Source organism: Alligator mississippiensis, chromosome 5 (genome assembly GCF_030867095.1).
Source record: "Alligator mississippiensis isolate rAllMis1 chromosome 5, rAllMis1, whole genome shotgun sequence".
NCBI classification, from domain to species: Eukaryota; Metazoa; Chordata; order Crocodylia; family Alligatoridae; genus Alligator; species Alligator mississippiensis.
The window spans coordinates 64,665,103-64,679,226 of record NC_081828.1 but is presented as its reverse complement, the minus strand read 5'-3'; the positions used below and the strand labels follow the sequence as shown (position 1 = coordinate 64,679,226).

Here is a 14,124-nt window from a genome sequence, read left to right as displayed (position 1 = left end):
GGGGTGAGGAGGCAGAACTAGGGGAGAGAGGCTGCAGACATATAACCTCTCTCCCCTGGATTGACTCAGAAGTGGAGATCTATTGCTGCTCCCCCTCCTTCCCTCCGAGGCCAAACAGTGAACATCTGTTAGGTAGTAGGGGGTTCACTTTCTGTGAAGCACCACAGGTTACAGTGGGGGGCTGCATGTCGGATAGCCCCCTAAGAGGATGACATTCATGGAACATATATAGCAATAGGGCTTTTAACCCTTCAGCCTTCCTATACTTGTGTTTAGTGTTGACAGTTCTTTTGTATATACATGATGCAAATATATGATAATCCAGAGAAAGGGAGCTGTATACTTAGATGATACTTACTGTATTTTTTTATAAGATTTCTTAAAGTGATATCTTCTATTGGACCAGTTACATAGTTGGAATAGAGTTAAACAAGATTTTGGATAAAAAATATTCTTCTTCAGGTCACAAACCAAAAAACATCTGTATTGATTTTCCTTTTTTATTCTTTGAACAGAAAGAGCGAGAGAAAGGTTCTAATCTTGCATTTATGTTTCGACTGCCTTTTGCTGCTGGAAGGGTTTTCAGCATCAGTATGTTGGACACACTGCTTTACCAGGTACTATAATATAACATTATCTGCTGTACCACACAAATACATTGTTACTATATAACTACTCATTCTTTATACACAGTTTTTAGAGGACATCCTGCCTTTCATACATTGAAGTTATGCAATAATGTATTGATACTTAAGATATAAACCTGCATATAATAAATCGTTACTAAACTGAAGAGTTACTTGTAAAGTAGTTCAAGGAAAAGCTTTGATTTTTTCAGATATATGTTATATTCTTCTTTCATATGACTCATGTAGATACAGAACAGCAACTACACTTTGAAATTTAGGTGGCTGAGCCAGACAATTGTCAGGAGCTGCAGAGCGTATCACTGTGTATCACTGTGCAGCAGAGTGTATCATTCCTTCATACTTGTGGATTGGGCATTGAGTTGTTATATGTCCCATGGTCTGTTCTGGGTGGCCACAGTCGTACACTAGAGAGTTTTAAATTTTCCATCAGTGCATCAAATATCTGCATCTCCCATGGTTTGTGCAGATACAGTTTAGAGTTGCCCATGAGCATCACAGGAGATCAAAGTCAGGGACCTTGTGCTTTGGATCTATCACAAGAAATTTATGTGGAACTTCCTGTGAATGCCATTAGGTTTTCCAAGCTTCATCAGGGTTGAAGGTTAAGCACATGGATTCAGAAGGGCTTGCACAACTTTAGGCAATGGTGAAGGGAATTTTTGAGGTCTTGGTGGATGGGTAGATGTTTGTTTTCCTTAATTTGTTGGACTTCCATCAAGTTGCTGCCTCATAACAAATGGGTGGAGGAATGATGTGTGGCAGCATGGAAAGACAAGGTGTTGGGGCCAACTTTAATATATGTTATATTAAAGTTTCTTCAATTAATTTACACTTGTTTTTGTAGTTCTGGAGTGGTGATAGCTAGAAAGATCACAACAGATTAGAAACAGATATAACCCCCAATTGCACTAGTTAGAGGTATATTCAGAAAGATGCTGCAACTGTGCAAGAATCCATCCACATCAAGCCAGCTGCAGGATCTGAGCAATACAAAGCAATTTTTTTTCTGGCCCTGCAGTCTGTGAAAGGCATTACAGAGGAACAAATGAGGCTGTGATGATAGCATTCAGACCATTTCTATTTTGATCCCAAAAAGAGAGAGGGTTAGATTCAAAGAAAATAGGGTGTTTCCTCTTCTGACAGGAATATTCCAAGGCAAGGGCAAAAAGATAATGAAGCGTATTCTGCATGACTGTCTGTTCACTCATCATTAACTCAGCAATGATCACTACACGCCTTCCCCCTTTCAAGCAGTTCCTGCTTCTCACAATAGAATATCGCACCTGGAGCTCTTTGCAGCCAAAATAAGGGGCATATTAGTAATGCAGAATATATACATCAGCTCATCTGAGGAGTAATTATACCACTATACCTATAATTGCTATATCTTGGCTTGTATTCTGGTTTACAAAGAGAAGATCTAGTGCTACCCATGAAAATCAGGATTACTTATGTGAATAATGTTTCTCAGATATATTTATAAGAACATGTCTGGAGTACTGGATACAAGATTCTGCCCCCTTAATCACAATGAATGATATCTTTCCATCCATCCACATCCTTTCACAGCAACTAATGAAGTGAGCTTTGTCCCACAAAAGCTTGTGGTATGTGTGTGTGGGGGCGGGGGGAGAAGGGTGTATGTATGTATGCACATTCATACTTTGGTTAATATATAAGGAGCAAATCTACCCTGTCTTTTACTATCCAGCTGCACTAGATGCATCTTAGGGTACTATGTTCTCATCTGAAAACTTGTTAAATCAACTTCATTTTATAGGATTAGGCTCCAAGTGCTCATTTTTTTTTCAGAAATTTATTCAGTGTCATGATAGATATATTCTTTAAACCTTAAATGTAGTTACAGATAAAATCACTTTGAAAAAATATGCATATGGTGCAAAACAGATTCTTGTAGTCAGGTTCATTTGTCACAGTCTCTCAGTATAGGAAGTAAGCTAGTACACATATGGATGCAAAAACCAGAGGTAAACCCACTCCATTTAAACCCATTCATCAATTGCTCTGCATTTTGGAAATAAATGTTTTCACTCACAAGGCACAGTCTAGCTTTGCCTTAGGTTGTGAACAAGGATTAAAGTATTATTTTATAAGAAGATAAACAAGTATACTCTCTTATGGAAACAGATTTTTGTCATCAACCATTAACTCCTGCCATTACATAAGTAGTTCCAATATTTTATATTTGTTCCCAGGCATTGGCAGCTGGGATCCTTTTTTCAACCAGAACACTTCCATATTATTTAATGGAGTGAGATCTTTATAATTACATTTTAAAATAAAATTTTATTTCCCATTTTCTGTGCTAAACCATCCATTATTTTCTTCAGATTTCCACTTCTGACCCAACCAGTTACTTTTATTTGGAGGTCCTGTGTCATATATACCAAGTAACAAGTGCCATAAAAACATCTGCTTTTTCCATTTTCTTCTCCCTGCCATGATTTCCACACTGCAGCTTTTTCTTTCTGAGTAGAATTTAGGATTTCTCCTTTATTGTTTCCTCAAGAAATAGGATGAAACCAAAACCCCATCTCTATTTTACCTCTGAAACCACACTGGGACTCAAATAGAAACTCCAGCCAAAGGAGTGAGTCTATTGAGTGCTATGTGGGCAAAAATCTTCCCAGCTATGGACGGGAGCGCAATGCCATGGTAATTACTGCACTCCAGTCTGTCTCCTTTCTCAAATATACTTATGATTCTGGCATTTCTCAACTCACTGGGAATCTGTTCATGTTTCTAGATTTTCAGAATAATGGCATGCAGTTAGTGAGAGAGCTTTTTCCACCATGCTTATGAGTTTCAGCTGGTATTCCATCAGCACAACATTTTGTTCTTCATCAGCTCTGTGGCTTTCAAGGCATGTTGATAGGTTGGTGGGTCTTCAAGGTAGTCATTAATGGGAAGTTGTTGAATGGCTTTGATGGGGTTAGCTTCAATATCACAATCTCAGTTCAGAGGCTCTTGAAAGTGTTTCTTCCACAGTACGTTGATGGTGGAGCTGTCTTTAAACAATGTTGTTCTATCCTTGGACTACTGAGGCATGACTTCCTGTGTACTTGGCCCATAGATGGCTCTGGTTGCACTGAAAAACTATGCATATCATGGCTGTCAGCAAACTTTTGAATCTTTTTTGCTTTGTCCTCCCACCACCGGTTCTTATACTTCCAAGTCTTCCTCTGGGTCTCTATTTTAATTTGTCAATAAGTGTGTCTCACTCCTGTTTTGAGTTGCTAGCTTCTAGCAAGCTTTGAAGACTTCTTTTTCTGTCAGTGCAAGCTTGAATTTCTTTATCATTCTCGTCAAACCGGTCTTGATGTTTCTTTGTGGAGAAGCCTAGAGATTCTTCACATGCCTCATAGATTTCTTTCTTAAGCCTTTCCCAGTGGTGATACAGTGTCAGGATCATCAGGGGCTAGGGACAGACATCCAAAAAGCTGGAGCCTGAATTGATTCAATCTTTGTAGGTTAGTCTAACCTGCCTAGGTTGAAATGATTTGTAACAGCACAAGACATTCCTTGTGGACTGAGGAACTACGGGCACATGCCTGCAGTTGCTCAGACCAGGAGCCGGGGAGTGCTAGAGCACCCCCTGCGTGGCAGGGAAGCTGTGCTGTGGGGGCATGGCTAGCCTGGGTTGAACAGGCCAGAGAGGGGTTTAATTCCCCCATCCCTGTCTCGCCAGCAGGGACCCAAGCTGCCCCACATCGCTGCTGCAGCAGTGGGCCACCATGGCCCCTGAGGCATATGGGGCAGGAAGGGGGGTTATTCTCCCCTCTACCCCCACTACCCCCAGGGACCACAGGTGGTCTGCCAAGCCCAACCTCCACCACCACCACTCGCTCTGGCTTGGGACAAGGAGCAGAATAAGCCCCCTTCATTGGATGCTGGAGGGAGGGGGAATAATCCCTGGCCCTGGCCCCTGCCTAACAGGCCCTGCCGGCTGGCATCTGGCTATGACCCCACCCGGCTGCTGCAGTGGCGGCGGGGCAGGGCCCTTGATGGGGGAAGCAGCCCCATCATAGTGTCTGGGAGCATGAGCCCCTTCCCAGTGTGGGGATGGGGCCCACTGTGGGGCAGGCAGTGCTGCAGCAGACTGCATGCAGCAGCACTGGGGCTTGGAGCGGGGAAGAGTCCTGCAAGCTGCTGCCACCACCACAGCCACTGTGGTCCACAGCAGCTTTCCTTGTCCCACAGTGTTCCCCTGCTCCTGCCAGGAAGGGATTCACACTTGGGGAAACCATGAGAGAGACTGCTGTCCCTAGCATGGTCACTCCCCACTCCCCACTTCAGTGGCCAGGCAGGGGCAGGGCCAGATGGTGGCAAGCAGGGCCCCTTGAGTGGGGGGCAGAGAGCAGGGTTATTCCCCACTCTGCCTCCAGGGCACTGCAGTGGGGTTTGCCTGCCCTGGCCACAGCTGCTGCCACTTGCCCTGTGCCTGGTGCAAGCAGCAGAATAAAACTTTTCCTGCCCCACTCTCTCCGGCATCTGGTGAAGGGGGCTTATTCCACTGCTTGCCCTGGGCACAGAGTGAGTGGCAGCTGGGGTGGGTGGATCCTGTTATGGTGCCCCGGGGGAATAACCCCTCTCTCTGTCCCCACCTTAGGTGCCTGACAGACGGGGCTCTGGCCCCACACCTGTCCCCACCCAGCTCCTAGAGCGGGGAGGGGGGAGCAACAGTGATGGGGCTCCTGTCACAGTTTCCCCGAGTGCATGTCCCTTCCCAGTTGGGGGCCCTGCTGCAGGGCAAGGAAAGCTGCTGTGGACTGCAGTGGTGGTGGCTTGCCAGACTCTGGCCCCCTCCAAGCCCCCGTGCTGCTGCACACAGTCAGCCACAGCTCTGCAGTGGGTGCCCCCTGCTGGCAAGGGTCTTACACTCCCAGACACTATGACAGGGGCTGCTGCCCCCATCAAGGGCCCTGCCCCCTCACTGCTACAGCAGCTGGGAAGAGGAGTGGTCAGGTGCCCAGTCAGCAGGGCCCCTAGGCGGAGGGCAGGGATGGAGGTTATTCCCCTTCCCTTCTGTGTCCTGCAGAGGGGGCTTATTCCGCTGCTGGCCCCAAGCAAGGAGTAAGCAACGACAATGGCAGTTGGGATGGGCATACCCGGCTGCAGTCCTCCAGAGGCAATGTGGGCAGAGGGGTGAATAAACCCCCGCTCCCTGCCCCCTCTGCCTTAGGAGCCATGGAGGCCTGCTGCTGCAGCAGCAAGGGGGGAACCCTCGGTAGACCTGGCTCAGGTTCTTGCCGATGGGACAGGGAGGGGGGACCCTATTTTTCCCTGCTTGGCTGGGGAGCAGAGGGGCAGAGCCAGCCCTACTCTGCTGGAGCTGAGAGCCTAGCCTAGAGAGCATGCAAGGGGACTTTGGTTTAAGTTAAATCGGGAAGGGGTGTGAGACAGCATTGCATAAACCAGTTTGATCCAGATCAGTTAAGCCTGATACTACATTCAAACAAGTTTATCTCAAACCAGTTTCAGCCATTTTCAAACTGGTTTATGTGCACTGAACATCTGTTCTGTTACAGGTTTAAACCGGTTTCTGATCACTTAAACCAGTTTATGTGTAATGTCTGTCCCAAGCCATAAACCTGCCTGGTTTCACATCGGCAGGGATCACATTGCACTCTTCAAAGAAAGGAGGATAAGGAAATGCATTCTACACCCTCTGAACTGTTGTGACTTTTGAATTATACTTGAGTTATATTTTTAGAAGTTTCCCCTGGATTTTTCCTGGTACTCTGAATTACTAAATGACACAACCTCCCCTTAAGACATCTTGTTTTGCAAGATGTCTTTCACACATGCTAAAACAAATTGTTTTACATACATAAGTTTACTCCAGAGATCAGTAGTTAATATATACGGTATTATGTCACATGGTGTCATACGACAGAATGGGAAAAGGAGCTAGTACAAGGTTTGAAGGGCTACATTTTTCATTTTGACTCTAGTGCTATTAATTTACCTTTTCATAATTTGTATTATATTTAAATGGAGTGTCCTAATCATTATTTTAATCTCTCCAAAAGGTGCTTGGCCTTTTCATTTAGATAAAACTTTCGTACCAAATGTACCAAGCTAGTTAAATCCCATGCACTGCTTAATACCTTAGGAAGCATCTATTCATTTTCTATTTCTATTCACCACTATGGATAATATATGCTTCTTGGGGGGTTCATATTTTATTTTTCGTACAAATAGTTCTAGCAGTAGATTTGATACCTCTATAAAAAAAAAAGAATCCCTTTCAGAGTTATATTTTAGAACGTAAATCAGTTATGATATATATGTTCTAGTTTACACATTCAGTCATGTTGTGTGTGAATTTTAATTACCCGCCAATCTGTGCACTGAAGCTTTTTCTTTTCTCTCCTTCTCATTTAATCTTTCAGTCATTTGTGAAGGATTATATGATCTCTATCACAAGACTTCTGCTGGGACTTGATACCACACCAGGATCTGGGTTTCTTTGTTCTGTAAGTTAAAAAAAAAAGCAGATGATTACAAAGTGCCATAGAAGGTTCTGTACCCTCCACAAAATACCTCTGCTTTCTTTGTACTGTAATTTCTTTTATTACAGTCCAAAAAAAAGACTCCATCTGTTTCCCTTTTCTTCAGAAAATTAGTTAGGAAAAGTAGGTGGAAATTTTCAACACTTCTGTCTAATTGAAAAGCAAAAAACAAACTTCCTATCTCATTCTAGAAACTGTAAGGAAGTGGAGAAGTTATGCTAGTTTCTGGCATTTAAATAATTGTTTTGGAGAAAAAAATTAGATTTTTCCTATAATATTTTTTTACATGAATTAACAAATGAAACTGCCTACCTTCATGGAAATTATTAGCTACACTGAGGCAACATTTGACTAGGACTTATCTAACCTACTCACTCAGAATCACAGGATCATAGGAAAGTATCTCTGGCAGGGACTTCACAAGAACATCTAGTCAAATGAATTTGTACTAGGTGAGGAATCATGGCAAAATTAGGCCATAGGCATCAGATAAAGATGGTGGCAACTGGTTAGATGATTTTAGGATACAGTGGGTGTGTCTACCCATCACCATATGAGCTGTAACTGTGCCGGACTGTCACTGCGCTGTGCACACTGCACATAGGTAAATTTCCCAACTACATTGCCATAGTGGTGCGCTATAGCCAGGGAGTGTGCTACTCTGGCAATGTAGCTGGCGATTACATGTAGACACACGTGATCGCTATGTTGCCATATGGTGATGTGTAGACACACCCAATATCTCCAACATTTAAAAATGTCAGAAACGTATATACTTCAGTTACATTTAATCCAACTTATCCTGAGTAACAAAGCAAGTCACTTGGACTAGTATCTGTTCCTAAAATACTGAGAGTTTTGTACAGAGGGGTTTGATAGATATAAGGAAAACTAAATTCATTGGCACAGGTGCCTTGTAAATATTGTACTGTATTCACCTCAGTTAACTCAAAAATGAAAAGTAAAAGACACTGAACAACATGAATAAACTGTGAAATGTATCTGGAAATGTTGAGCTATCTGGGAGACTAAAGGTTTGATCCAAAGGCTGCTGACATCAACAGGCTTTGGATCAGACCTACAGGGAACACATACCATAAGCAATTATTCATATGAAAAATCTCATTATTCTAATATTATTTATGTGACCATGATTCAGGCCTAGAAAATGAACAAGCTCAATGCTAGTTTCAGAAGTTTGTTTAAAAATATTTTAAATATTTAACAATGTACTTTTTATGCCAGTTGCTATACTGTGGCAAGATACTGTAGCAAGGTGTTTGAGTGTGTCTTACACAGCATGCACGCAGTATGGGTCTCTAGTGCCTTCCTTTTGTAAATGAGGCTAATGCAGTAGTCATAAGAGAATTTTCACATCCATTTCTTACATTCTTCACATGCACTATGCAGCTTTTATTTTTAAATATTCAGGCTACTGGACTAACTGATAAATACTGATTCTCAACACAAAATAGTCCTTGAATTTCTCAGTCTTTCCATGACATCTTGTTTGTATTGTGAGCCATTTTACTTTGCCATCAGCTTCTTGAAATAGCATTGGATATGAGGTGCCAAATAGAGAGACCCTCTTTTAAAGGTCCACCTATTTGCTTGAAGTATTACACAGGAAAGGAAAGAACAATAATAAATAAATAAAAGAGAGAATAAATGGAAACACTGGGAGAAAGGTAGAATACTAGTATATAAGTAAGTGTGAGACTAAACTCTTGATGCTTTTGAACATTCCTATGCTAAATAAGAGACACAATTATTTGGAAAAATAAGAAGCGTATTTTTTATTTTTATTTTTCTAGATGAAAATCACAGAAGATGATCTCTGGATTAGGACATATGCCAGGTTATATCAAAAGCTTTGTTCTTCTTCAGGCGATATTCCCATTGGGATCTATAGAACTGAATCTCAGAAACTTACCACATCAGAGGTTTGTTTGGTTTAACATACTTATTCTCTCATTTTGATAACAGAATATAGAATAGGATTTTGTACTGAAGGAACCCAACCTACTTCAATGCTAAGGTACTACTAATACTTGTAGTACAACAACTGTACACAAATATATTTGATAAGGTAGTCTGACAGTATAACACAATAAGTGTAACTTTTTGCACTGCTATAAGCTATCGTAACACTTGCTAGTAATTTTTCTTTTTCTTCCATTTCTTTCTCTCACTAGCATCACTAGGGTCTGTGTGAGGGATCCCTACAGGGACAGTGTCTTAAATCATATACATGAGAACAGCTCAGGGTGTTAAAGTGGAGGACAAGGATTATGCAATAGCATGTCATATATGAACATACAGTCTGTGCTATTTAAAGACTGGTCTTAGCGCCTTGTTACACAGTAATTCTGGATTGTAAACACATTAACACGTGAAACTATTTAGAAGTGCCCGTTATGCAACTCAAAGTTACAGCACTCCACAGCAGGTTTATCTCTGATCTGTGCTCCCTAGCTTATATTACGTTACACTTTAGTGTAAATACTCCAACTGCCTCCTTCTCCCTCTGGCCTGGATTGGACCCATTGTTACACTTCTGACCCTCCCTAGTACTCCAGATTCCCATTGACCGCTTCCCTCATCTTCCTCCCCCTCTCCCTTCATTTACTTGTGGTTGTCTGCATTGTCTGCCCTAGGGAGCAGGCAGGGAAGGGTTAACCTGCCTGTCCAACTATCACCACTGCAGCAATCTGGATCTGGCTCCCCTCAAAGAGCAGCAGTCTAGCAGTGGCAGCAGCAGCCAGCCAGGCAGGTTAACCCTTCCTTGCCTGCTCCCTAGCATAGGCAGCCAAATGTAAGTGGGGTTTAAACCAAAATCGGCTGGTTTAAGACTCCAGTGCAGGCTTAGAGCTGGGACCAAAAATCAGCTGATTGTCAGTCCTGGCACTGCAGAGGAGTTAATTCAAGACTCCCATGTGGTAGTGGGGGCTGGGACTAACAGTTTGCAGATTATGGGTCCAGGCCCAATATGGCACCAAGGATGCTTGAAGACTTTGTGCAAAGGCTAACACTAATAGTCCTTAATCATAGTAAGCAATACCATGCAACTGCTCTGAACATATTCTAACTTTTAATACAGCATGGTAATGTTTACTATACTCAGGAAAAACCTCTGCTAAGTGTCCTGTGCTATAATGCTCTTATACTAGTGTCTAGCACAGAGGACAGTGTGTTTGGAGGTAGTTGTCTACAGTAGATGCTATTATGGTCAACCAACGCTAGGTGGCAGAAGAACCAGGAAATAGCCTGTTTGCATTGAGCAAAACATTGAGCTGTGGACATATAACATATACAGTAGTGTAATTTACCTTAGTATAGTTATTCCTAAGTTTCTAATGAGTAACTGCTTCAGAATGGAGTCACTTAAATCAGGGGTGGGCTATTCATTGGACAGCCCAGATATACAGAAACATAAGAAAGTCATATTTACACCAAATTTCAGTGAAAATCCTAAATCAGATAAACCTTCAGAACACATTGCAAATCACATTGTTACAAGGGCTACTAGAAACACAAGCACTGTGAGAGTTTATATAAAGGAAATAAAGCGTTTTTTTTGGGGGGGTGGGGTTTATTACAGAAATTAATTCAAAGTTCCTGTTTTTGTTTTGCCAGTTCGATTTAAAAAGTGGTCTGATTTTCATGACCTTGATGTAAGTGACCTTGATGTCAGTGGGGGTTATTTGGAGAGTGACACCTGGAAGCTTCCAGCAAGCTTCGTGGGCTTGAGGGTTGAGCAGCAGCTCTCAGCATACAATATGCTACATGGCTGCAAGCAGCACTTTGAATACAGTGCACTTAAGTAAAGATCTAGGTTGTTACAGTCCAAATGGAGTCAGTCACATTATTATTGCATGGCACTTTGTGTATGAAACAGCGGGCAGGGATGCAGGTGGCCTGTTTACCAATAGAAGTGGCTATTTCCAGAGAGCTGTGGACAAACCACTCACAATTGTGCGTTCCTTTTTGGGATAATTCTGCTCTGGATTCAAGCAAGTTCCACCAGTGTAAGAGTTAACAATCTCCTTTCTTACATTGGTATAAGCGTATCATGTTTCTAAGCATAGACTCAATTAAAAGGTAACAAACTATGCAAAGTAGCTCTTTGGCACAAGAGATGGTGAGTCTGCAACAAAGAAGCCATTCTATTTCTGTTTTAAAAAGTCCACAGGAATTATCACTGTACAAATAGATAAATTAAATAGAATAACTTGGCACTCTGTTATTCTCAGCTGCCAGTTGCCAACGTGTATAGTTGCAGAATTCTTGTTACATGACTGAAACGTATGGTAATTAGAGGTGTTTTAATAAATATCTGTGCCAACAATTTGTGACAAAAGACAGAAAAGAAACTTCAGTAAAATTTCCACAAACAAATATTTCCATTTTCAATTAACCTAAATTGATCTGTTGTTGTGCTCACATCTATTCAGTCCAAGGGTGGATGCTGGAGCCTAGAATCATGTGCTAGGGCCTGGTCAATTTATTATATGTAGGACATTTTAACTACACTTCAAAAATGCAAACATTCACACATTCAAGCAAAATGTGCTTAATGCTAATGTAGCATAGTAAAGTTAGGACTTTTGGGGGAAAGAGTGTCTCCAGACTGTGGTAAGTAAAGTATGTTTAGCTAATGTCTGATTTCTACACAGAGATAAAAAGGGTTACCATACTTCCAGGTTTTCCCACACATGTCCTCTTTTTTGGACCCTTGTGCTATGTCGGGGGGGGGGGGGGAGGGGGTTTAAAATAACAGCAGATGTCCGGGTTTTCTGCTTCCCATGGCTGGCTGCTCCAAGATGAGAGCAGCAAGCAAGGTGATTGGCTGTTGGGGGTCATGTGCTCCCTGCATGGGCTCTGACAAGCCAGGTAAACAGAGCAAGAGAGAGTGGGAACTCTCAAAATGTGGGAGCTGCTTGGGCAGCAGGGCTGGGGAGGCAGGGGTCTTTGGGTCGGGAGTGAGGGGAACCATCAGGGCCGGGGTAGCAGATGTTGAGGGTCCAGAGTGCAGGACACCAGCAGCACTGAGGGGACAGGGGGCTGTGGGTTGGGAGTGAGAGCAACTGGCAGGGCAGGGGGCTGCAGGTCAGGAGTGAGGGGCACCGGTAGGACTGCAGGGGCAGGGGCTGCAGATCAGGAGTGAGGGACACCGGCGGTGCTGGGGGGGGCAGGGGGCTGCAGGTTGGGAGTGAGAGGCACTGGCAGGGCTGGGGGAGGGACTGCAGGTCAGGAGTGAGGGGCACTGCCAGGACTGGGAGTGTGGCAGGGGGCTGTGGATCAGGAGTGAGGGGCACGAGGGATGGGATGAGGGACTGTGGGTTGGGTGTGCAGGGCACTGGCAGCACCAGAGGGCTGCAGGTTGGGAAGAAGGTGTGCCAGCAAGGGGTGGGGGGCAGGGTACTTCTGTTTAGGAGCGAGGGGAACTGGCAGGGTTGGGGTCAGTGGGTCTGGAGTGAGGGGCAGAGGCAGGGCTGGGGGTGTGTTGCTTGACAGTGAGAGGCAACAGAATGGGCAGGGGCAGGGCATCGACATGTCACTGCTCCCCCCCCACCACGTCTTCCTGGTGGCAGGTGTCCTGTTTTTTGTACCTGGAAATATGGTAACCCTAGTGAGTGATCCTCACTGGCTTCAGTGCAGTGGGAAGGCTGGGACCAACAAACAGCTTTCTTCCAATTCTGGCCCCCACAGTACATTGGAATCTTGTACTAGCTAAACAGACATTCCTACTGCACTAAGTCTTCCCAGGCAGCTTCCAGATGTATTAGTTTCCAGGACATGTTATATTTAGATCATAGTAAGCATTACCATGTGACTGCACTGGTCTGTTTGCTTATGGGCTGTGTATTTTGCATCCTAGTTTTTATTATGGTGTGGATACAAGGGCTCCTGTTTTATTTGCGGTTACTTTATTCTCATTTCTCTGAAAAATAAAATAAATCAAATCAATTAATCTCAACCAGCATTGGGTATATTTTTGAACCAAAGAGACAGCTTAATTTACAACAGAGTACTATGGGATGGCTTTCCCTAATAGCCTACTGTTTTCTATCTGAATTTTCAGTAGAGGTGATTCATTGTGTCTTCTTCTCTAGGTTTTTCAAAACACATATGAACTAGTGGGCTGCACTTCTACATTATTGTTAGTTCATACTTTTCATATCAGTATCACTATAACACCATCCATCATAATCATCTCTTGGAGAAGAACAAGAGTAACAGCAGTGCCAACATAAGAAAAATTAGGTATAGTTTTCAATATTATAGAGGACATAGCATCCTTTTCTACTCCATTGAACTCTCAGAAGCAAGGACATGGTAGAAGTAGTAAGAAAAAATAATTTCCTGTAATACTCTGTGTTTAGTCAGTGTACCACACACAAACCACAATGAAAAAAAAGGCATTTAAGAGCAGCAAGATTAAATAGTGACTTACTAAAAGGCACTAAATAGTCATACAATTTACCACAATGATTTAGCTCAGTGTTTTCCTTATGTTCACCTACTCTCCTTCTCATATACCCATGCTTTCCAATATATGGCCCTTGTTACACATTGCATGGTGAGCTGCAGAATTCTTTATTGGCTTAGTGCTAGCGTGCAGTCACACCTTCAATTTGCATCAGATCAGTGGGGAATGTCCACTCCTTAATGGAGCAGGTACATAACAAGTGCTTTAAAACACATAAAGGCATTGACGTGCAGACAATTCAGGGGTTAAGAGCTCTAGAAGCTTCCCATCATTAATATGTAAATAGGCTCTATAACAGAGATGCACAAACAAACCACCCTTTCCTATTAGCCAGCTGGCAAACAGCATCCATGGGAAAGAGCTATGTAATGATCACCTTTATAATTACTACTGGCGTATTTTTCACGAGCCATTGAGACTTCTCTGCAGGGAAGTGTGCACCCCA

At 43.1% G+C, this 14,124-nt stretch overlaps 1 protein-coding gene across 4 annotated transcripts in view; it reads left to right on the top strand.

Annotated features, from left to right (window-relative positions):
* Positions 1 to 14,124, top strand: part of KCNT2 (potassium sodium-activated channel subfamily T member 2) — a 369,322-nt gene that overhangs the window by 330,169 nt on the left and 25,029 nt on the right. For all 4 annotated transcript variants that reach the window (XM_059728413.1, XM_059728415.1, XM_014610366.3 and 1 more), the window contains 3 exons: positions 516 to 617; positions 7,067 to 7,150; positions 9,001 to 9,129. In XM_059728413.1, coding sequence (XP_059584396.1) covers positions 516 to 617; positions 7,067 to 7,150; positions 9,001 to 9,129 — 315 coding nt within the window. The remainder of the gene's footprint in view (positions 1 to 515; positions 618 to 7,066; positions 7,151 to 9,000; positions 9,130 to 14,124) is intronic.